Here is a 25,250-nt window from a genome sequence, read left to right on the forward strand (position 1 = left end):
TTACAAGCATTTCATGCATCTATGCTAATTATTAAGAGAATTCAAAAAGTTAGTTATGGTTTCAATAAAATGTCAAAAATACCCATAATCTAATTAGATAATCCTTATTCTTAAAAAATGGGGTTAAAATGGTAATGCAACAAAATTATTAAAAAAAAAATTACTAGAGAAACTTTTTTCCTAAAAATTAGCACTCTCTATTTAAATATATCTCACGCACGTTGGATATATGTTTTCCTAAAAAGTAGCAAACACTATACCAGCAATTTACTCCATTTCAAGTTCTAAAATTTAGTTTCTTAAAAATTCATTCCTGTATAACCTCATTAACAATAAATAAATTCAAATTGAAAAGTTACATTAAATTCAAAATAAAAAAGGAGCCTCATCGCACATGCAGAGTGCGTGTGATGAGGCTAGTATCTATATATATATATATATATATATATATATATATATAATTAGGAATTGAAAAGGAGGAAGAAAGGTACAGACTAGTTCTCATCTACCCTCTTTGATAGCCTTACCAAGCATGAGTTTAGAAGTACTAATTGGTGAATTATCATTGTAACCCACCATGCTTGAACTTTCTGAATAGTCGTAATAGATGCTACCAGTTCCTCTTGCTGCAACATCATTTCTTAAACTTGTTGGATCATCAAATTTCCAATCAGACAAATATCCAGGCTTTGATGTTACAGTGCTGACTTCAATATCTCCTAAAAGCATTGCCACCACACGCGACATTGATGGCCGTAAGGTAGGGGATGCTTGAGTGCACAAAAAAGATACTCCCATCACTCGTTTTACTTCCTCCTCATTGAATTCTGACAATTTAGTGTCGACAAGATCAACTTCACAGTTGTTTACATGTAGTTGCCAAGCCTGAGAAAGATATCTATGTGTTACCAGGCTACATAATATAGTATATAGGCAGCAACAATGAGAAGGAAAAGATATTCCTTAGAGCATTATTAAAGCACTAGCCCGAAATGAATATTTTGCTAACAAAATCCAAAAAAAAAAAAATTGTCATTGGGATAGCTACAAGTTAGCATAAACAACTTTGAACTACATTGCATAGTGAAAATAAATTTTTTAAAATACATACATACATACATACATACATATATATATATATATATGTATGTATTAATTTCTCTTTCCAACTCAAACGATGATTTTCAACTATGTTTTGTTGGCTCTAATTCCGTGTCAAATTTGATTTTATTCTATCAATATATTCTTTGTATGTGGGATTTAATGTAAGGGTTGAGTGTGAGAATTTAGTGAATAACTGTGAAGACAGTGAAGTTCGAGACTTGCTTGCCACTAACTCGCGAGTGAATAACCCGCGAAAGGTCACGTGAGAAGCACAAGTTGGATACTGAACAGTCTTTTGCTAGGTTGTATTTCGGGAGTCACTTTGCTACTTGGCCAAACTGCAACTGACCTACGAAACTCTCTGCCTAGATGATTTTAAAGAGTGCTTTCCTCTTTTTTTTACCTACACTATATAAGTCCTCATTACCTACGAAATTGTAAGGAGGCTTTTAGAGGGAAAACCTTAGGAATACACTTGAGAGTTAGAGATTGTAAACCCGTAATCATCTATATAGTTTCTATTAGTTTTCCTCTACTCCTACCGCTCCAATTACAATCTTTGAGAGGTTCTTATCCTAAACACTTACCTCACCAAATCTGAGTGTTGAGAGAAGTTTCGGTGTGTGTGGGAAGCATTGGAAGAAGTAATTGATTGGCAAATGCAATTTGGAGCAAATTGCATCCGCCAATCAATTACTTCTTCCAGTGCTTCCCGCATTGCGGGATCCGGATAACTAGTAAAGACATGACTCAGTGAAGTCTGTTGGGAGCTAGAACTCGGAAGATTCAAGTACATTAGGTAAATTAGACTTGGAGGGTCTTTTTGATATCCTTGTACTCCAACTTTATTCACTAGTGGATCATTTTGGCTTGGAGGGTCGCGGAGAGATTTTTCGCCGAGTACCTCGATGTTATCTTGTGTTTGCATATTTTTCCCTTACTCTTTGTGCTTTACATATATTATTTATTGTATATGCATATGCTTTAGAAAGTAGATTCAGTTTTATTGCGTTACACTTACTCTTATTCTGCGCTTAGTTAAGTAAGGTAAAAGCAATCTAGCCGTAAGTTTTAATTTGGGGGTCTAAACAAGCAATAGTGTTTTGCACTATTTGAGCTTTCAATTGGTATCAGATCTAGTACACATATTTGGGTTTGATTATCTTTGCGTGATCCTAGACCCCGTTTGAGATGGATCGATCTCAATCCCTCAACGCACCTCCCTTCTTCGATGGGAATAATTATGCGTTTTGGAAAGTACGTATGCGTGCTTTCTTATGTTCTATTGATGAGAGTGTGTGGGACTCCATCAAGATTGGATGGGTTAGACCAGAAAAACCCAAGGCTGAATGGAATAAGGTCGTCGTAGCTTTGTCCAATGCCAATAGCAAAGCCATTAATGCTATTTTCTGTGGTGTATCTACTGACGAATTTCCCAAGATATCATATGTGCAAACCACCCAAGAACCATGGAAGATCCTTGAAACTACCTATGAGGGTACTAAGAAGGTCAAGGACACAAAACTACAGATTCTCACTACTCGATTTGAGAAAGTGAAGATGAGTGAGGACGAGTCGTTCGACTCTTTCTATGAAAGACTCAATGGGAAAATCAATGCCAAGCTTAATCTTGGAGAGAAGATTAAGGACACTGAAGTTGTGAGGAAGGTTTTAAGGTCTTTACCCGAAAACTTTAGGGCGAAAGTCACAGCCATTGAATATAGCAAAGACTTGGATGACATTAACATTCAAGAGCTTGTTGGGTCACTTCAAACTTATGAGCTCGGTTTGCCTTCTCATAAATCTAGTGAATCTTTTGCTCTTAAATGAGAGAGCCGATGAGTCCTTGGATGAGGATGATGTAGAAGTGAGTAATCCAATATTCTAACTGTTTCAATGAGTCTAAGTGTTCATAACATAGTATAAAGGTATTGGTAGTGAGTATTCAAATTGTCTGAATGAATAAGATAACCATGTTTTACTGGGGATCTAAATAAAATCTAGTTGTTATCCCTAAAGTCAACCACAAGCTCATCTTGTGAATCTAATTGCCACTCCATTAACACACACTTTAAATGTTTGGTGACATATGGATGAGTGACACTGATAGGCCAAGCTTGACATATATTTCAATATCTAAGTGTGTAAATTTCAAAATCAGGAACATCACAAAATTATGAATAAATAAGGTAAAAAACAAAACTTATGTGTTATCTTGAATTTCATAAAATAACTTGGAAAGAGACCATTACATAGTATTTGGTCATGCAAAAAGTAGGCTCTTACTAGCGTAGATTTGGGTATGGAGACTCATTTGATTTCCTATTATGCTACAAATTGGACTCATTTTTCAAATACTCTAAATAAGCAAATAAAATTACTTCACTTCCTTTAGACGTCCTAACTTTCCTCTTTATTTATTTATTGATAAGTTATGACCCAGGCTTTGCTGGTACTTCAACTTTTGACAGAAGAAAAAATATATATAGTTGTGGATGGATCATGACTGTCGTGAACCCAAAATAAATATCCAAACAAAAATATATACCATGAAAACTTTTGAAAGGAAAAAATCCATCCAATTAAAGAAAGATGACTGTCATGGTGCACAAAAAATATTGTTCATACCCATTCAATAAGATATATCTTTTCTTCTTCCAAGCTTGAGTCAGAATTTGGCCTCCCACTAACAAGCTCTAGAACCACAACACCAAAGGCAAACACATCAGCCTTCTCTGTAAGGAGCCCACGCATGGCATACTCCGGTGCAAGATACCCACTGCACCAGTAAAAATCACATGCACAAATTAGTACTAATCTAACTAGACCTCTAGGATCTTACATGCACAAAATAAAGGATTATGTAATTTAGAAAGACAAGGTGACAAGCTAAGCCTCTAGGATCTTACATAGTCCCTGCAACACGCGTGCTTATATGGGTCTTTTTATCATCATAAAGCTTGGCCAAGCCAAAGTCTGATATTTTGGGGATAAGATCAGAGTCAAGCAGGATATTACTAGCCTTCACATCTCTGTGTACAATTCGAAGCCGTGACTCCTCATGAAGATAAGCTAAACCTCTTGCTACACCCAAGCATATATTAAAGCGTGTTGACCAATTGAGATTCAAGTTTCTTTTTCCTGTCTCATGCAAGCATATAAATTAAATCTATATAGTATAAATAAATACTTACATGCTCAGTTAGCAACAACAAAGATGCGTTCACATACCAAATAATGCTTGATCAAGACTTTTATTTTCTAGATACTCATACACAAGGAGTCGTTTATCTCCCTCAATGCAACATCCATACAGATTCACAAGGTTACGGTGTTGCACAACAGATATAGTAGCAATCTCAGTCAGGAATTGGTTCTTTCCTTGGTGCGATGTTACAGATAGTTGCTTCACAGCAATTACTCTCCCATCATTAAGTGTTCCCTATTTTATACAAAGTACCAAACAAAATATTAATGTTTAAAAAAAAATATTACTCTACATATAATTTTAATCTATTATAGTAAATATAAAAAGGAGAGTTTGGATAATTAGGATGGATGGCTTAATAGATATAATTTAGACTTTTTATCTGATTGATGTCTTAAGTAAAGTCAAACAATGTAAAACAAAACCACACAATACCCATTTATACATAAAATTTATAAGGATAAATTTCAAAACATTGTAGTTTCTTAATGGTCAGTGGTCATCTTCACCATGAAATTGCATGTCGATTTTAATCAATTTCAATTTTATGCCTCAAACATTCAAGGAAAAGTATCAGGCAGGAATGACAAGTTGCTGATATAAATGCTCTACAAAGCATTAGATTGTCTTCGTATGGTCTAAAACTTTAATTTTTTTTTTTTTTTGATCGGATGGTCTAAAACTTTGATTTTTAAAAAACTTGCTTTCCAGAGTGGTTTTACTTCCAATGATACAAGCAATACATCTGGCAAGCTATAAACTACCAAAAATGTCATCTTATGGATCCCATTTCATAGATCAGGTAAACAACCTTACTAACGTCTAGAAAAGAAGGAACAAAAAAAAGGGTTAATTTTATGCTCCTAGTATATATAATCTTGTTTGCTTAATGACTTCAATTATTTGGCTAGAGTCTCCTAATACTAAAACATTTTGGAAATTATTTATTCGTACCAATTGTGATTACTCAAACAACTATACCCTCCACAAAATGCAATTGCTCATATATTGGTTCCCATGTTTATCGAATCTAATAAACGTCAGCCAGAGATGATTTTATTCTTGACCAGTCCATTTTGAACAATCTTAAACAACTAGTCAAACACTAAGCCATCCATGAGGATATTAAATTTCCATAATCATTAAAATGTAATTCGTCCCTTATTTTCATCAATTCATCACCCTCTATAAGTAGTTTGCTGTAAATAAGTGCTTTTTAATAACAGATTCACTTCTTGAAATTGCAATATAGTGGCATAAAATGGGCCTCATTTCATTGTACGATACTTTCTTTTTAAGTTTACCCAGTGTAAAGAGTAGCCGTAAAAAAAGGGGACAGAACCAGCTTGTTGCATATGGATATGGAATTACTAATCTTCATTTATTTTTGGATCAATTTAGTAATTGCAACTGCCAGCTTCTAGCCAATCACAGGAACAAGATATCACAATAAGGGCGGCCAAGGATTTTTTTTTTTTTTTTTAAGTAAAAAAAAAATAAATGAATAATATAAATGAAAGAAACAAAAAGAAAAAGGGGTGATGTTGCACTCTGTGATTTGTTAATAGCTATTGCTTGGAATTATCAATAGATGTATATCAGACAGTCAACTTTACGGCAATGGCTTGGTTTCAGCCACTGAAGTTATTGATTAGAATAAGGAATTACCTTATAAACTGGCCCAAATCCTCCCTCTCCAAGCTTATTATCAGGAATAAAATCTTCTGTAGCTGTCTTTAGTTCAGCATAGCTGAAAGTGAATGTTTTAGCATCTATTCCGAGGAGCTCTGCAATTTCAACATAAACATAGGTTGTAATTTAATCGATTTGCTTGAGTGGTTATAGCAGAAAATTCAGCAACGTTTTTGCAAGCTAAATGAGGAACTATCCTTTTCTTAAGAATCAATATCATCAATGTGTTCTAGTCCAGAACGTTGTTGGACTGAAGCAGGAGATTAGGTAGCAAGCATAATAAATGGGAATTTGTATGCAGCCTGGGGCTTCATTGGCCACATAAATTATGTTTCTCCCTATTACTTTTTGGTCATATATGTCTGTTTGTGAGTGAGTGCATATTATTCCAAGACATGAATAGAATGAGGTTTTAGTAAAAATGCCTATGTACACAACAAATGATACACTGCATTTTATACTACTTAATATGGAATATGCAGAGGCCACCTCACTAGTCATTAATAGTGAGTACCATAGCATCAGATAGAGGAAAGAATTCCATTTTTCTAATATGTAGAGAAAACTGAATGAAGTTTGACAACTATCATGTATATGCAACATGATTTTTGGCTTACCTTCATCATCATTGGTCAGTGGTTTTCTTCTTCGAACAATATAGAAAACCACGTAAACAGCCAGAAAGCTCAAAACCCCAACACCAACAACGACACCCACAATCAGACCAGTCCTATTCTTGTTGCTGCTTGGAGGTATGTTACTAACAGTGGGTGTAAATTCTATACCAAAATAAGATAGTCAATAACATAGTACTAAAATGTGAGCAAACCAGTACCAAATCTTTCTAAATTGCGTCTAGAGTTTCTGCACTTTTTTACCTGGGGTAGCACTGATGGCTGAAATAGAAGGTCCATAAGTACCTTGAGCAGGTACACAGCAAGGCCCTTTTCCAGCCCAAAAGAGATGGATTTCAAGGTAGTTTTCTGATACCAGAACATTCTTATATTCCCTCAGAACAGCTACAAAAGAGGCACCACCGGCTTCCTTTTGTATGTCAAAATCCTTTAAAACAAGATTCCCCTGGAGTAAACAAATTCAAAAATTAGCAAAACAAAAGGAATGAGGATAAGAGGAAAGAGGTAATTTTATAGAGAAAATTGGAGAGGGAATACATCAAAGGTTTCATTCAAAATCCTTATCATTATTATAGACATATTTTAGATATCAAAACTATTTTCAGTTTTGGATATAAATTTCAAAAAAGGTGAAGAAATCACAGAGGTAATGGTTGTAAAGTACTTGACAAAAATTCGGAGAAAACTAAGGGCAAAATAGATAGTTAAAGAAAACATGTGGAGGGGCCAAAATAGAGAACTGCTAGTGGCAAATTTCGAATTGATTAGATAATTTCAATTGCAAATATGCATCATATTCAACAAAAATCTATATTGATGAATAAGACAGTTAATATATTTGTATCTTATACTCTTTTTCTGTAAAGAAACATACACTTTGATTGGCATCATAATCCCTAGTCACGATCATGGTGCGAAATTATTAAACTACACAATTAACGGTTATCAAAGAAACTAACTTATTTACTAGGGTGAATAAACTTTTTAGGCAATGCAAACTTCATTTTAAAAGAAAACGCTGATGTTCTAAAACAATTTGATAATATGATGCAGACCTGGATATAAATATCAAAGACACGCTTCCGAAGACTTTGCCATGTTTTAGAGTTTACAAAAGCTATTTCTGCAAACTGGAGGCTCACAGTGTAGTTTCCATTCTTGAGCCCTAGGCCATAGTAACGTAATGATGAAGCAGAGAGTCGAGCTGTTTGGAACAACTCTAAGTCTAAAGTATTTGAGAATAGTGATGACGTAGAAAGTGTATACTGAGCATTATTGGACCCACTAAAATATCCAACATTGCTAACTGCCCACCTTTCTGTGTCAACCACATAATATGTGGCTGGACCAAGTGGCTCATCATCCCTCTCATACACAATCCCATTATAAGAGGTAATCTGAGGTCCACCACACTTAATTGCAAACTCAGAATCTGTAAACAAATATTAAAAAAAAAAAAAACAGTCATTGATGTGTAAGCTCAAAAAAGGTAATTAAATTTGTGCATTCATAAGCATGCTATGCATTTCAATAGTGGACATACTTGAATTTAGAATTTTAACCAGTAGTCTATTATTAAAAATAAATAAATAAACTAGAATGTAAGTTGAAAAATAGTTTAATTATTTCTAAGTTGAACATGCAACTTAGTGCTAAGTACAAAAGATTTACATATTTAAACCCGAACTTTTTAAATACTCTTTTAATGATCACCAGTATAGGGTTCTTGGCAAAGGTTCACTGACCTTGCAATTTTTCTTTAAAGTACATCATGTTGCCACTTAAAATTACTGTATACTGAATTAACACTAGAATGTAACTGTGATGCATTGCCAATTTAGCCCTTAAAAAGACATATCTAATATTCACGTGTAATAAAAATTTGGAATGCATCTTGATTTTACTGTGTCCATATCAATATTTTGTAAGCATTTGAAGTTTCGTCAGTTCATATTCTCCTTAGAAGCACCAATCCTAGAGTATAATCTTCTCGCAGTTTGGTCTCAATACCTACTAATACTTTCCAATCTTACAATCAAGTGTGATTTTTTAAATTGTACTTACATCTCCCAATGCCTTGATTGCAAGGAAAACCCCGTTGAAGACAAGTCAATCCTGAAGGCAAAACACTAAAGCAGAACTTAAATGCACTTAGGCATGGAATATGTAGCTTAAAGACATAAAACATTAGTTATTAAAGCAGATAAATTTGATTGATGCAAATATTCTTATTAGGATTAGGTTTTCACTCACGTAATTAGAAATGATCCCTTGGCAATAAGCTCATAAACATTCTCTTAATAATACTAAACCATGATTACCCCATGATGAAAGAAGTTTCTTTAAATGATTTACGACTGGTGGTTTCCTAATGTAAGGCATTACTTGCAATCAGAATAAGTAAATAAATATATATGAAATTGATCATGAAGAGAAATATATAATATTTATGCAGAAGTGGTGTTTTTCTTTTGGGGTGGGGGGAGGGGCAATTTAATTAAATGGGCTTTGATAGTCCCCATTACTCCCCTAGGTATCAAATCAGCTAATTACCCTTCATTTTTATCAATGTTTTGTACCAATAGAACATATAGATTAGGTGTCATTTGACCATGTAAATAAGATGATATAACCAGGCTTGACCCATTCTAATTATTTTTTGTGTGCATATTTTGGTAATTGATGACTCCTGAGTTGTTGGAGCTGGAAACCCCATTTCCCATGCTCAGGATCTCCACATGTGAGGCTTAAGAGAATATTTTCTACTTCATCCTTTTTCTCTTCAACTTCCAGCAATTTTCTTTTTCACTTCCAAATATTTTCCAGCCTTCTCCACAACAAAAACTAGCCCTACCTATCCCAAAACTCGACAAATCTCAAATTAGTTTGGTATCAAAGCTTTTGTCCTGCATCAGACCCTATTGATTCACTCCTTTTAATGAACATGTCTAAGTAATATACATGCTATCAGCTTCTAACAGCTTCATCACCATAATTGACAAGATAATAACATTTTAAACTTGATTAGAAACTGGTTTCATTATAGTAAAACTCAAGCATTAAAATAAGAAAATATAGCATCGAGAAATTTACCTGTTGTTTGAACCTTCTATTGTGAAATTGTTGGCAACTAAATTACTACATATTATATAGCATAAGATCTGAATGTCAGTTTTTATTCAAGAGTAGCAAGTTATAGAATATCAGAAACATAAATATAATATAAGATATTTTCAAATACAATAGTATACATACACTTGTAAATTTGGTTCGCTAACCCAAGAAGGAATGCTTCCCTGTAAATTATTGTAAGACAAATCACTGCAATCATAACATAAGAAGGATGTTAGATACATGATCCATTCAACTGGTAAACAATCCCATGTTCAGTACTAAATTACGCATTAGTCAATTGACATTGATGCTCTAAAACAAAATTTTGAAGCAACATTATTCAAAAATTAGAACCTCTATTTTTCTATGTTTGCTAACAATGCCATGCTTGTTTATGCTATTAGCTACACATGGAAATCCATGTATACTCTTTTATGAGACTATAAGATTAGGCTAGTACAATTAATCCATTGGTGATACAGCATTTATTATTTTCTGTAATTGCTTGCTTATAGAGATACAGAAAATACCCTCCCCACACCCCCCCCCCCCCAAAAAAAAGAAAAAAAGAAAGGAAACACTTCCATCATTTTAGAGTAATCGCTAAATTATTACATGGAGATCAAATCTTTGATTAACCTTGAGTGTGTTATAACCTCCCAATGTCAAAGCATCTGCTGCATAAGATTGTTATAGCTCACTACATATAAATGTTCGCTTAGCTCATACAAGATTTTGGTATGTGGAACTCAACGTTTTTCTACTAAAATACCACCATAAATAGCTTATAATTAATACGAGATCGGAGTCATACTACCCTCTTGACATCAGACTAAATATAACTCCTTGTACATATGGATCGGAGATTCAAAAAATCCTTATACAAATAAGGGATTTCAATTAAAAAGCTAATTGTTAGACACCTCCATTTTAAATGTATCATAATGCTATTAAATGCAAATAATGTCTTTATGTACTTACATGTTGAGAAGAGACCCACTTTTTTGTGCAGGCACAATGCCGTTTAACTTATTATTTCCAAGAAACCTGATAATGAAGGCAATAGTAAATGCTTCAATATAATACAGAATAATATTGGGATGTATAATATGAAATTAAGAAAATGAGGTATATTACAAGAAAGAGAGCGAACTCAAATTGAAAAGCGCGTTTGGAATCTGTCCTATTATATTGTTGAAGCTCAAATCCCTAAAAAAGTTAAACAATATGATTATTATGTATGGATAATTATCACATGATTGTGATTCATAAAACTAGTTATCTACAAGAAGTTATTAACAATTATAATCCTTACACATTATCCCAACAAGAAAGAAAGAAAAAGAAAAGGATAGAGAAAAGATACGAAGAGTGGAAAAGAAACGAGATGAATTTGAAATACAATGAAGTGGCCCCTTATCCAATTACAAACAGGGTGAGTTAATTTTGCAAGCCAAAAGAAACCTGATAACAATATCACTTAATTTGATCAATATTTACCAAATAAATTTTAATACAGGAACCCACATAAATTTCTTTCTTCAGGTTGGGATTGCCCAACCTAATAAATAGCATAGATGTTCCCAGTTCCATTGCTCTGAACAACAATCAAATTCAACCTAAATTCCAGTACTACATGTATCTAAAATTATAAATAGTCACCCACCAATGGGAATTACTTACAGCTGTGACAACTTTAAGTATTCTCCTATATTTGATGGAATTGAATCAGAAATGTTATTATTCCTCAGCACTCTGCAACAAATGCAACTAAACTGTTATATTATATTATGGAAGAGCAACAAAGAGGAAAGAAAATATGGATATTCATAATTAGGAATTTGAAACATAGACGCTTGGGCGTTTTCTTACAAGGTACTTAGAGATTTCATATTCCTTATAAAAGCCAATGAAGAGCTCCCATTAAACAAATCACTTATTTTCCTACAGTAATATCACACATGAGATTGTTAACTTTACAAGATTTGCAAAATACAAATAAAAGTAACTAAGAGATGTTGACACTCACAACATTGTTAGAGAAGTCAAATTGGAAAACGCTGAGGGTATTGAACCTTCTAAAGAGTTTCCTTCAAGCCTCCTACCAAAATCAATTTGGAGTAGTTAATCATAAATTGTGCACAAATGCATCTCTTTTGAAGAATGTACAAGTATACACTGAAATTTTATCAATAATAACTTTGACTTTGCAATGAAAATTGAGCCTTATAAAGTATGATTTAGAGAGAAGCAAATAGGATAGGGCTAACAATAGTCTTACAAGGTAGTAAGCTTTGACCAATTCCCAATGAAGTCAGGTATCCTGCCTGTTAGTTCAATGTCTGAAGCCCACCTGGGACCATAAGAAATATCTTCTCACACAATCTAATCACAATTTTTTTTAATATTCATCATTATGTAAATTTTAGAAAGTTTGCAGGTGAGAAAAGAAGTAGTAAGCTAATTCTTACACTATAACAAGGCTTTTTAAATTAGCAAATGACGAAGGAATCGCACCACTAACTCCAGAACTATCAAAGTAGCTGTCGAGGTAAAGAATTTACATGAATAAAATTATATTAGTATCCTATCCTCAGCTCAAATAAAAATTTAGTAGTAACAGTTAATGAATTTAACAACCAAAGGAAAGGTCTCAAGCCATTTATGGCAGCTAATAGAACAATTTTCAAAATTTCTCATGGTAAGTATTTACAAAATATATCATTTTCACCATATAATTTTTGGCAGCTAATAGTACTTGACTTTATCATGTAAAATATATATTTAAAAAATATGATTACATTGTTCTCTGTCCTGGGATGAAACAGATAATCTTGCATTTGCAAACCTTGCAATATGGCATATGAGATTTATTGTCACAAAGTTCTTATAATCTTGAGCAATAGACAGGATATTACTAGAAGATTTACTAGAACCATTTCCAAAGTCTACCTCACCTAGCTATAAAATAAAATCAAATTGATTTTCAGAATGTTCACTGAAAATGGAAAGCTTTATGGTACTAGAACTTACAGCTGTTCTAATTTCACTAAATTGCCAAGCTCAGATGGGAGAGAACCAGTGAAGTTGTTTGTCGAAAAAGACCTACAAAATTAACAAGTAAAACAATATATGAATTATAATTTATAAACAAGGACTTGATTCTCTCAGGGTGCAAATCATCAAGATCAAGTATGTGAGATGTAGAATTCCAGCCCAAAAAAAAAAGATGTGAAATGCAGAAAGCATCAAAATAGGTGTACAATTGCATCAGGGTGACTACTAAATTCAAATTTTTGTGATTCTTAATTGTTTTTAATAGGAAGTCAAACACGCATCCTATTATTAAGGGAGGAGGAAATTCCATTTGAGATAGACCTTATCACAAAACCCTTGTTCAAATAAATTACAATAAAAGAATGGTTGAAACAACACCACCAAGATGCCACATAGATGACTTACAAATTTTGAATGAGGGTAACTTACAATGATAATAACTCTGTAAGATTCCCAAGTTCCTTTGGAAGTGTCCCTGATAACGCATTGATGCCAAAACTCCTAATTTATTAAACATCAAAGGAAAGAGAAAGGTTAGCTAACATTAGACGTACAATATCCTTTGAGTTTCAAACCAGAACTAAGACAGGCTTACAGGTATTGCATGCGATATAGTTTGTTGATGGATGCTGGCAAGTTACCAATCAAGTAATTTTGGCCCAAATTCCTGTAAGATATATTGGAAACATAGCACATTTAACAGAATATAATGAAAATGAACCATCCTGGAAAACTAGTACACCACATCTACTACAAAATTCAATTGGTTTACATGACGCAGTACACTTTCAAGGTCTAAGTTCAATCCTAGCTTACATGAAAAAGAAGGTAATCCATATTCATGCAAAACGCAAGTAAACAGCATATCAGGAAGATATCATACAGATTGAAGAGGAAAGTCAAAGTCCATAGTTCATCTGGAATTACGCCAACTACATTTAGGGCATAAACCTTCCTGTAAAAGGGGAAAAAAAACATCAACCACCAAAAAAGAGATTCATATACTGAAGATGCCCAAGATATTTTGAAGTGTAGTTTCTGTAACTTACTAAATTTTGCAGAACTTTCAAGGATTTAAAAATAAATAAATAAATAAAAATTGAAAAAAGGGGGGATTATCATATGAAATAATTGTGCTTCAACTTGTATATGAATTTAATTCATGGATCGCTAAAACTGTAAGCTTAGTAAAGGTGGCAGATTGAATGACTGTTCAAGAATATTAGTAATTAATATCATAAAAGCTCTCTACAAGCGCAATGTTTACATATAACGGTGAGTTTCCAATTAATGGCCATATACCCTATTGGCATTCTGCTCCCTTTTTTTGGGTTTAGATCTAAGGGTCAAACTCGAATCCCCTTAACTACACTTTGCAAAAATAATACATATTGAGGCCCCATCTGATTATCCTTTGCAAGGATTTAGATTTTATTCTTTTGTTTGCGCTAAATGCATCTCAAATTGTGCTTGTATACTCCAATGGCATAAAATTCATGGTTCATTGTACAAAACCACACTTGTACTAGTGAAATGTGGTACAAGGAGAAAATGAGCATAGGAGAAGATAAAATTAACCATCAATATATAAATCCAAGAAACCACATGAGGAACTTTTAAGTTATAAAACACACACGTGCGCATGCACACACACACACACAAAGAACTTATCTCTTCAATTTTTTTTTTCAATTCCTTTCCCCATTTCAACACTGGAACATTGAGTTCAAGTAAAGTTCCCATTTTATATTACCAATGTGAATTTATAAAGTAGACACATTTTATCTTTTCATTTTTGGTCATCATATAGATGATTCATACATGAGATTTTCTTTTAAGAGGATATTATGACAAGGCCTCCTTATGATGTCTCCATGACCTCGCCTTAGTCCTTAGGATTCTATGGCCAATTTCATGCAAAACTCAATAATTTTAAAGCGCACACATCCATCATAGGTATTGGTTTGACCAACAGATGCCACCAACTTAAATTGGTGCATGAAGATACATTTCATCAAAATTTTAAGCAGCAAAATAATTTATCTTTTATGCTCAAATTTGATGGTATGATGTTACATGCTCAAAAACCTTTAAAATAAAGGAACATAACATGGGAAGCACCATGAGGACACACCCATGACAGATTAGATCTTCTAATTAGAAAAGGCTTGACTTGGGTAGCAAAAAAATTCTCATTTGTTTGACTGCTGTCACACACACACACACACACACACACGCATATATATTTAGAGGGAAACACACAACTCCATGTGTATCATTTTAATGTAACGGTACTCAACTCCATGTGTATCATTTTATGTGAAAACCATAGACATCCATTAAAATAAAAGAATATTAACTATATTTTCACATAAAGAAATACCCTAGGGGGTTTTGTGTTAAACTCAAAATCCTCAAGAAGGTAAAATGTTACATAATTAACAATTTACAAGTAAAACAACACCGCAAGGGGTTTAAGTGTTACACTCAAAACCTCGATGTGTTGTGTTTTAAAGGGAAACTATATGGGGTTTTGTGCATGTATTTGTGAGGGGTAAAAGTGCTTGAATATACGTTTAGGCTTTGGGCCCGATTAGTTGGTACAAATCTGTTCAATCAGGGTCTCTAGGCCCACAGGTCAGTCCATACTAGAAATGGTCTGAGGAGGTGTCCGAGGAGAAGTATCTCCTCGGACAGGCCCAGCAAAGGTCCTGGGACTTGCTAAACGGTAAAGAGGCAGAATTTTGGAAAATCTGTAGGGTAAAGGTGTGATCCAAACACCTTTTAGAAGCAGGAACATGTGAGAAATATCTGATGAAAAAGCTGCCACCACCGCATTGAAGACCCTGCATCTACCTTCTTGGCCGCATTAATGGAGAAATGAGCTCTGAACAGTAGAATTCAGTCTTCCAGCTATTATTTGAAGACTTTAAGAAGGTGGTGGATGGGACAAGTATCTGGGAGGAAGATTTGTGTTACACGTGGATGAAACAGGGAAGAAGAAGAAGGATATAAGAAGACGAGAGAGGAAATAAAAGGGGGGCTTCTTTTTTGGAAACTAAAAATTATAATCTTTTGCTTAAGAGAAAGAAAGACTATACAAATTGTCCTCGGCTTACGTCCGAGGAGGGTTTTCTTGTCATATTCATCTATCACTTGCATAGATTGCGGCATTCTAGCCTATTTATCAACTTCCAACATCCCAAACCTAGGTTTCAAACCCATACTCTACAAATTTCATTGTATAAGACTCTTTGGGCCTGAGCCCATCACTTGTTTTTGGGTCCGGGTACAAATTGTGCACTTACAATTGGTGTCGTCTGTGGGAATCTAGGGTGAAAGGAATTGGAATATCATGGCAGGCTTAGGTTCGCATCATGCAGAATCTCAGGGGTCCCAGCGCGAGGATCTTTTTGAGCGTCTTGAGCGTCGGAAGGATCGCGAGGGAAACGTGCGTACCGTATACCCTGATGCAAGCCATTCGCGTAGTGGGAGCAGCGCCACCCATGAGGATGATGCCAGGGCCATACATAGGGAGATCAACCACCTCAAGAAAAAGCTACGCTGTGTCAAACGAAGGCGGGCTTCACCCCCAAGCGAAACCTTTTCTTACGAAAAGGATGACCTACCGAGTCGTAAGCATAGGAAGTTTCCTTCTAGGGGCTTGGGGAACGACGCTATGAGCCGAGCGTTGCACCAACTCTCTAAGTCACCTTTCTCACGCAAAATCGAAAAGGGAAGGCTCCCAAGGCGTTTCACTCAGTCCACCTTTACCATCTATAATGGCAGGACGGACCCTGTCGAACACGTGAGCCATTTTAATCAGAGGATGGCGGTACATTCTCAGAACGAAGCCTTGATGTGCAAAGTCTTTCCTTCCAGCCTAGGACCTGTTGCTATGAGATGGTTTAACGGACTAAAGTTGGGGTCTGTCGATTCTTTCATGGAACTTACCAGGGCATTCGCGTCTCGGTTCATTACATGCAGCAGAGTCCCTTAACCTTTGGACTCACTATTATCTATGGCCATGAGGAAGGGTGAGACATTGAAAGCATACTCCGACAGGTACCGGGAGATGTTTAACGAGATCGATGGAGATTTTGATGAAGTGGCGATTAATGCTTTCAAAGTGTGCCTTCCCATTGATCATGATTTAAGGAAATCCCTGACCAAAAACCCCATACGAAGTATACGTCACCTCATGGATCGCATCGACGAGTACAAAAGGGTTGAGGAAGATCAACAACAAGGTAAGGGTAAGGCGAAGATTATCCCGCAAGAGAGAAGAGATTTCAGGTTGGACAGGTATCATAACAATAAGCCGAAGAGAGATTTCTTAGGGCAATCTGGTTCAGCCACTCCTCAAGTAGTTAATACTGTATTCCGAGAACCAGTGCACCAATTGCTGGAGAAAGTCCGTAAAGAGCCCTACTTCAAGTGGCCCAGTAAGATGGCGGGGGACCCCATGAAGCGGAATTAGAACCTTTTTTGCCATTATTATCAAGATGTGGGTCATACCACCGAGAATTGTCAGACCCTTTGGAACCATTTAGAACAACTTGTTAGCGAGGGAAAATTGAAGCAACACCTGTATCAACCAAACAGGCAAGGCAATCAGTCAAGTTCAAACAATCAGAAGAATAACTCATCTCAGCTGCCATTGGGAACGATTAATGTCATCTTCGCTGCACCCGGCAGGACAGGTTCCTGTCCCATAAGGGTGATGGCAGTGTCACATTCCCAGGCTGAGGAGTCAAGCTCGAGGCCGAAGAGGATCAAAGGGAGTGTGCCTATTTTAGGATTCTTTGATGAAGATAAGGTTGGGACTATTCAACCCCATGACAACGCCCTGGTGGTCACGTTGAGGATAGGGAATAACGACGTCAAGAGAGTGATGATCGATCAAGGCAGCGGTGCGGATATTATGTACCCTGACTTATTCAAGGGGCTTAAGTTAGGGCTGGAGGATCTCGCTCCTTATGACTCGCCGTTGATAAGTTTTGAAGGGAAGACTGTTATACCAAAGGGACAGATTTGATTGCCCATACAGTCCGGCTTGGAAACAGTCGATGTGGATTTCATTGTGGTTGACGTGTATTCTCCATACATGGCCATCCTAGCCAGGCCTTGGCTGCATGCTTTGGGTGCTGTCTCCTCAACTTTGCATGTTAAAGTAAAATTTCCTTCAGGTGGAATCATTGAAGAAATCCTTGGTAGTCAATCAGTAGCAAGACAATGCATATCGGCTGCAGTACTGCATCAGGCCAAGACAGAGTCCTCGACCTCGGCTATGGCAGACTTAGCAATTAACAACTCTGGATACGCCCGGTGCGGTGACAGTAGAGGAGGCCATGTGTGAAGATTTGGAAAGATTTCTCATAACTGATGATCCCGAAAGGTTCTTCCAAGTTGGGTTACGGTTACCACACCAAGAGAAGATGGAATTGGTGAATTTTTTGAAAAACAATATCGATGTTTTTGCCTAGGATCCCTATGAGGCTCCGGGGGTCGACCCAAGCTTCATTTTCCATCATTTGAACGTCAACCCTACCGTTGTTCCCAGGAGGCAACCACCTCGGCGATCTTTGAAAGAGCATTTTGAGGCCGTCAAGGAAGAGGTGCACAAGCTCAAAAGGGCTGGGGCTATTAAAGAAGTTTTCTACCCAGAATGGTTGGCGCACACAGTCGTAGTGAAAAAGAAGAGCGGAAAGTGGAGGGTATGTGTAGACTTTACGGACTAGAACAAAGCCTGCCTAAAAGACTCGTTCCCGATGCCTCGCATCGATCAGCTTGTGGATGCTACGGTTGGGCATCCTCGGATGAGTTTTTTAGATACCTTCCAGGGTTATCACCAAATACCATTGGCGTTGGGTGATCAGGAGAAGACTGCACTCATCACTCCTACGGGAAATTATCATTACAAAGTGATGCCATTCGGTTTGAAAAATGCAGGGGCTACTTACCAAAGGATGATGACCAGGATGTTCGAATCGCAACTTGGAAAGACTATCGAGGTATATGTGGATGATATGGTAGTAAAGAGTAAGGCAGTACCTATGCATGTAAAAGACTTGGACGACACCTTTCAAACACTTAGGAAGTACAAGCTGCGCCTCTAAGTGTTCTTTTGGGGTGGGCTCCGAAAAGTTCCTAGGCTACATGGTGACTCATAGAGGAATAGAGGTGAATCCGGCGCAGGTTAGAGCCATTCAGGGCTTTCAACCACCTCGGAATCCAAAGGAAGTTCAAAAATTGACTGGGATAACTGCTGCTCTCAACAGATTTATCTCTCGGTCCGCTGATAGGTGGAGACCTTTTTTTCAACTGTTGAATAAATGGAAAGGATTCTAAAGGTCTGAGGAGTGCGCTTTAGCTTTTCAACAACTTAAGGAATATCTTTCCTGGCCACCCATCATGTCTCGGCCGGAGGCCAATGAAATCCTGTTTGCATACCTAGCTGTAGCAATCCATGCCGTCAGTCTGGTTCTGATAAGGGACGACTGTGGGGTACAAAGACCGATTTATTATGTTAGCAAATCTTTGAATGAAGCTAGGGTGCGTTATTTGCCTTTGGAGAAGGCAATTCTGGCTGTAGTCTATGCCACACGAAAGCTTCCTTATTATTTCCAGTCCCATACTGTCGTGGTTTTGACTCAACTGCCTCTCAAGTCAGTATTACGAAGTGCTGACTACTCGGGGAGGGTAGCCAAGTGGGGAGCTGTCCTGGGAGCTTTCGATATCAAGTATATACCCCGCACCTCAGTGAAGGGCCAGGTTCTTGCTGATTTGGTGACAGAGTTCACTGACGCCCATCGTTAGAAGAAAATGCGATGGAATCGCACATGGATGAAAAATCAGTTGGCATGATCACGGGCAAAGGACCTCTGACTTGGAAAGTGTATGTTGATGGGGCAGCAAACTAGAAGGGGTCTGGCGTTGGACTTGTTTTGGTATCCCCTGAGGGAATTACCTTTGAGAAATCGTTGAGATTAGCTTTCTCGGCCACAAATAACGAGGCCGAGTACGAAGCTGTCCTGGTCGATATGAATATGGTACGAAGAATGGGGGGAAAGGCACTTCATATGTCCTCGGATTCTCAATTAGTTGTGGGCCAAGTGGCGAGGACCATGGAGGCTAGGGATCCAAGAATGCAAGAGTACCTGACCCAAGTCAAATGTTTACAATCTGAGTTCGATTCCTTCATCCTTTCGCACGTTTCTAGAAGTGGAAACACACATGCGGACTCATTGGTCACTTCAGCGACGTCCTTGGCTCAGTGTTTACCTAAGATTATCCTCGTCGAAGACTTGCTAAAGCCAACTTTAACAACTGCAAGTGTCGTCCATATCCATCTAATAAGGCCCGGACCTAGCTGGATTGACCCTGTGGTCTCTTTTCTGAAAAGCGATATTCTGCCTGAGGAAAAGTCTGAAGCAGAAAAGATTCGTCGAAAGGCGCCTCGGTTCTAGTTGTTCGAGGATCAGAAATTGTATAAACGCTCATTTTCCGGACCATACCTGCTGTGTGTACATCCTAAAGCAACGGAGACACTTTTGGAAGAATTGCATGAGGGAATTTGTGGAAGCCATACTGGGGGAAAATCCTTAGCCCATAGGGTTCTGACTTAGGGATATTGGTGGCCCAATATGCAAAAGGAAGCTCAAGACTACGCAAGAAAGTGTGACCAATGCCAAAGGTTTGCTCCCAATATTCATCAGCTCGGGAGAGTCCTTAATCCTTTGTCTAATCCTTGGTCATTCGCTTAATGAGGACTGGATATAGTTGAGCCTTTTCCAAGGGCTGTGGGAAACAAAAGGTGGCTGCTTGTGGGAACTGATTACTTCACCAAATGGGTCGAAGCTGAGCCTTTATCAAATATTAGGAATGTCGACTCCAAGAAATTTATCTGGAAGAATATTATCACTAGATTTAGGGTACCTCACACACTTATTTCAGATAATGGCGTAAAATTTGATAGTAAAGCTTTCAGGAAATATTGTAATGACTTGGGCATCACAAATAGATACTCCACCCCAGCTTATCCTCATGGAAATGGGCAGGCCGAGGCCGTTAACAAAGTTATAGTCAGCAGACTTAAGAAGAGGCTGGATGATGCGAAGGGTAGATGGGTAGAGGAGTTGCCACATGTTCTATGGACATATCAGACTACGCCGCGAAGATCCACTGGAGAAACACCTTTCTCCATGACTTACGGGGCTGAGGCGGTCATACCTTTAGAATTTGGGTTTCCCACGTTAAGGACGAGTTCCTTCAGCCCGGGGAATAATGATGGCCTCCTAGGAAAAATCCTTGATCTGGTCGAGGAACGGCGGGAGGCCGCCATGGTCCAAATGGCTTATTATCAGCAGAAGTTTAAGCGAGGATATGATGCTCATATGGAACTGAGGCCACTAGCGCCTAGCGATTTGGTGTTGAGGAAAGTAGTGGGTACCGCCAAAATCCAGCATGGGGAAAGCTAGCACCAAATTGGGAAGGACCATATCGAATCATTTCCGTAGCGGGTATAGGGTCATATCGCTTAGCTGATCTAGATGAAAAAATTGTACAACACCCCTGGAATGTAAACAACCTATGAAGGTATTATAATTAATAAGAAGTATTTTTGTCGTTCGTTGTCCAAATTATCATTATGCAGTTTGGTTTATTTATCACTGCTCATAAGCTATGAAGCATGAGTGTGTTTCGGGATTCGGGTGCGGGTGCGGGTGCGGGTGCAGGTGCGGGAGCGGGTGCGGGTGCGGGACTCGGCAATTTCAGAAAGGGTAAGGTGCAGGTGCGGTGGGGTGCGGCGATTAAAAAATTATTAAAAATATTTTTATTTATATTTTTAATATATTGCTAAACATACTTTTTTCACATTATATAAACATATACCAAATTTAAGAACAATAGTAAATAATAACTAGAATACAACTCCATTATATAAACATTCCATGATGTTCGAAAATTAAAATATAACTCAGAAGTTTGAAACTAAAATGAAGAGTGAAGGCAGAGGGCTGAAGAGTGAAGGCAGAGAGTGGGAGAGAGGCGTAAGAAAAATGAAGATTGAAGAGGCAGAGGGCTGGGTCGGCTGAGAGCAGAAGCGGACTGAGTGAAAAACTGAAAATTGAAGAGAAATGAGAGTTTTGGCTGAGAGCTATAGGGTTTTTGTTTTTTTCCAAACGCACCATTTGCACTTTTTTTTTTTTTTTTTTTTTTTCAGCCAAGTAAAACGGTGCGTTGCGCACCTTTTTTTTTTAAATTTCGGCCTTATCGGCCGATTTCGCCCGTATTGGCCGGTATCGGTGTTACGCCTAATACGGACCGATTCTGGCCGAATCGGCGTGAATTGGTCCAATTTCGCCCGCATTGGCCCATATCGGCTCCAATCGGCGCGTATTGCACCAAAAAAATTATTTTTTTAATGTCCGACGCGGCACGGACGCGCAGGCAGCGGCGTCGCCTGCACGTCCCCACGTCGGACGCAGGTGCAGCGGCCCAAACACCGCACCCGTGCTTCCCAGCTCATAAGTATCAAACAGAAACTTAGACATACATGGTCCTCGGACCACATGCCTTGTGAAAATTGATATCCCATTATTTGTTAAACAGAACCTTAGTTATGTCGGGTCCTCAGACCTTCTACTTTGGGGAAATTAACATTTCAATTTACTACTTCTAAGTATCAAACAGAAACTTGGACTTGCATAGTCCTCGGACCACATGCCTTATGGAAATTGATATCCCATTGTTTGTTAAACAGAACCTTAGTTATGTCGGGTCCTCAGACCTTCTACTTTGGGGAAATTAACATTTCAATTTAATACTTCTAAGTATCAAACAGAAACTTGGACATGTATGGTCCTCGGACCACATGCCTTGTGGAAATTGATATCCTATTGTTTGTTAAACAGAACCTTAGTTATGTCGAGTCCTCAGATACTCTGCTTTGAGAATATGACCAGAAACCATACCACGTTAGTGTCGATTTGTTGATGAGCCACAGTAAGTTTGATGGATTGCTTTATGCCTCAGACTGAATCCTAAGTTAAATTTTTGTTTGTGTGTTGCCGTGTTACATGTAATATGCTCTTGAGGCATGATTTGCAAATATAGGCTAAGTGTATGTACTTTTGTTCAAAGTTGTTTAAAGTTACGGCTAATTGAAATTTTGGAGGTGAAGTTAGTTGTTCCATTCATTCATTTTTTGCGCTAAAAAGAGGCGAACGAGTATTTTTGTATTAAAGATTGGAAGACAGATAAAGATCAAGCCAGTCAAAGTTTCTCATTAATTTCTTTTAAAATATACATACAAAGAAAAATTCTTAATATAAAAATTTGTTACATAAGAAAAAGGGAAGAAGTCCTAGCTAGCCTAAGCCTTAAGCCTTAGAAGGGGGGTCTTGCTCGGAAGTGTTGGCAGCCTCTGTTCGTTTCAACTCTGCTTCAAAGGAGGTCTGAACTTGTTGCCCTTTATCTCTTGCCACCGGTGGAGGGACATTGGGCTCGGCATTTTGGCTTGCAGGGTTCTCGGCGCCATCGCCCTATTCCTTCTCTTTGTTAGAACCCTCAGGTTCTTTAGGAGTTGGAATGGGCTCTGGAATCATGGAGGGGAGCATGGAAGACACTGTCTCGGGGGCAGATGCGACAGGAGGAAGTTCTTCGAGCACCTGGATGTCTTGGGGGAGCCAAATGTTTTCAGGCTTCCTCAACTCGGAGGTTATAAGAATCCCTGCCACATTTAAAGCTTCCTCCCACACTTGTTGACAATATTCCGGGCACAGCTCGGCGAACTCCTCAGTTAGTTGGTTTTCTGTCGCCTCCACCCCTTCCTTGTAAGCAGTCTTCTTCGTGGCCTCCATGGTGTCCTTGAAGGTACGAACCTCTTCCCTTATCCTAGCAAGCTCCTTCTTTAGGTCGAAGTTCTCTTGCTGAGCTTTGGATAAGTCTACGTCCTTCTGACGCAGAAGCTTGTGTTGCCCCTCCACCTGGGTCCTCATTGTCTTCAGGTTGGCCTCGGCACCGCCCCTCTCCCTTTTCAGCTCTGCCAGCTGCGTGGTTAGGCACTCGTTCTATGCAAGAGCTTGGCCTAGGGACTTCTCAGTCTCCTGCCTAACCTCTAGTTCAGCTGTAGCTTTCTTCCAATAGTCTTCCACCCACTTCTCGGCAGCGAAGACTTCCTGAATGGCCTATGGTGAAGTATTAAAATAGATGCATTATTAGTAGAGCAAATTTAAAGTACATGAGAATGATTTTTTCGTTAAAATGTAATGAAAGCAGTAAAGCGAGGTTGAGACTGAGACACTCACCAAAGCCAAGTCCCTTTTTAGCGAGAGAAACAGATGCGGTTGGCTCATTTTGTCCAAGACGTCCATGTCCTTGGACAGAAGAAGGGGACGTTCCAAAGCCTCGGCCAAGTGGTGAGCATGACCTTGCTGGAACGCCCTAATGTTGGATTAGTAAGAGATTGGCGCCCCATCCAGCTTCAGCTTGGGAGACCAGTTGGTTGGTGTACGGCGTACCTCGGCCAGTTCCCGGTTCTCCCCGCTTTCCACTGAAGAGGCACGTCCCTTACCTTTGCCAACCTTTTGTTGTTGTTGTTGTTGTTGTTTCAGCTTCTTCTGCCTCTCCGCTTCTGCCTCATCGACCTCATTCTTCCTCTTCTTCTTAGGCTCCAGAATGGGAACCTTAGGATCGGAGGGAGGAGGGGGTGGTGGCAAGGAAGGAGGGACCTGGGACCTACCCGATCCCTTGTTGGAGACTTTTGAGCCCCTCTTTGTCATCAGCTTCCGTAGAGTGGCCATATCGTCTTCTTCGGAGCTGGAATCAGGCTGTGCAATGATTAGACCTTGTATGCTCGAAGTTTCGGCTGGCGCGTGTTCTTCGTCCGAGAGGATGATGAGTTGATCCTCTCGAGGTCTCTCAGCTTCCTCGAGTCGAAATTGGTCTATCTCCTCGTCCAACGATCGTTGCGAGGACGCTTGCTCTTCTCAGTCGACGGTTGTCTGGGAATGTGCCGAAAGAGGAATCGTTGTAATAGGGCGAGAGTATAGTATGATGGAGGGGTCGTCTGGGAGTTCGCGGTCAGAAAGGAAGCCTGGTCGTGACACGTCTATCCTTCTGCGTCGTTTGTCTCCCGCAGTGATCGCGTTATCAATCTCTTGAAAATCCACTGATAAAGGATCATATCCTAGTATCAGGTGGGCAGCTCTCACTTGTAGGTCTTCACTGACAAAGACTTCGGAGCGAAGGATGCGATTCAAGTCTGCGACGTTGCAAAGGCTTAGACGCGGACGTACATGTTGCTTATCTGTGAAAAGAAACATTCGAGAAGACGAGCATGGCTGGATTAGTGATAAATATCAAGGGAAAAAGCAATAATGTGCAGTAAAATTAAAAACGGTAAAAGTAACAGGATTGAGTCATGGGTTAGGAAA

At 38.3% G+C, this 25,250-nt stretch overlaps 1 protein-coding gene across 2 annotated transcripts in view; it reads right to left on the bottom strand.

Moving 5' to 3' along the window:
- Positions 1 to 259: 259 nt before the first annotated feature.
- The window catches only part of LOC142614632 (putative LRR receptor-like serine/threonine-protein kinase At1g56140), a 30,115-nt gene continuing 5,124 nt past the window's right edge, over positions 260 to 25,250 (bottom strand). Inside the window, exons 3-24 of one of the 2 annotated variants that reach the window (XM_075787190.1) lie at positions 13,694 to 13,765; positions 13,406 to 13,477; positions 13,240 to 13,311; positions 12,787 to 12,858; positions 12,225 to 12,296; positions 12,035 to 12,106; positions 11,783 to 11,854; positions 11,626 to 11,697; positions 11,437 to 11,508; positions 10,891 to 10,962; positions 10,735 to 10,800; positions 9,895 to 9,960; positions 9,733 to 9,777; positions 8,704 to 8,768; positions 7,695 to 8,071; positions 6,883 to 7,084; positions 6,622 to 6,783; positions 5,981 to 6,099; positions 4,336 to 4,546; positions 4,014 to 4,245; positions 3,733 to 3,883; positions 260 to 885 (exon numbers count right to left, since the gene is read on the bottom strand). In XM_075787190.1, the coding sequence (XP_075643305.1) occupies positions 502 to 885; positions 3,733 to 3,883; positions 4,014 to 4,245; positions 4,336 to 4,546; positions 5,981 to 6,099; positions 6,622 to 6,783; positions 6,883 to 7,084; positions 7,695 to 8,071; positions 8,704 to 8,768; positions 9,733 to 9,777; positions 9,895 to 9,960; positions 10,735 to 10,800; positions 10,891 to 10,962; positions 11,437 to 11,508; positions 11,626 to 11,697; positions 11,783 to 11,854; positions 12,035 to 12,106; positions 12,225 to 12,296; positions 12,787 to 12,858; positions 13,240 to 13,311; positions 13,406 to 13,477; positions 13,694 to 13,765 (2,800 nt within the window). In that variant the 3' untranslated portion in view covers positions 260 to 501. The remainder of the gene's footprint in view (positions 886 to 3,732; positions 3,884 to 4,013; positions 4,246 to 4,335; positions 4,547 to 5,980; positions 6,100 to 6,621; positions 6,784 to 6,882; positions 7,085 to 7,694; positions 8,072 to 8,703; positions 8,769 to 9,732; positions 9,778 to 9,894; positions 9,961 to 10,734; positions 10,801 to 10,890; positions 10,963 to 11,436; positions 11,509 to 11,625; positions 11,698 to 11,782; positions 11,855 to 12,034; positions 12,107 to 12,224; positions 12,297 to 12,786; positions 12,859 to 13,239; positions 13,312 to 13,405; positions 13,478 to 13,693; positions 13,766 to 25,250) is intronic. The other variant, XM_075787191.1, reaches the window with a different exon arrangement.

The sequence above is a fragment of the Castanea sativa genome, chromosome 11 (genome assembly GCF_040712315.1).
Source record: "Castanea sativa cultivar Marrone di Chiusa Pesio chromosome 11, ASM4071231v1".
In the NCBI taxonomy this organism is placed as follows: Eukaryota; Viridiplantae; Streptophyta; class Magnoliopsida; order Fagales; family Fagaceae; genus Castanea; species Castanea sativa.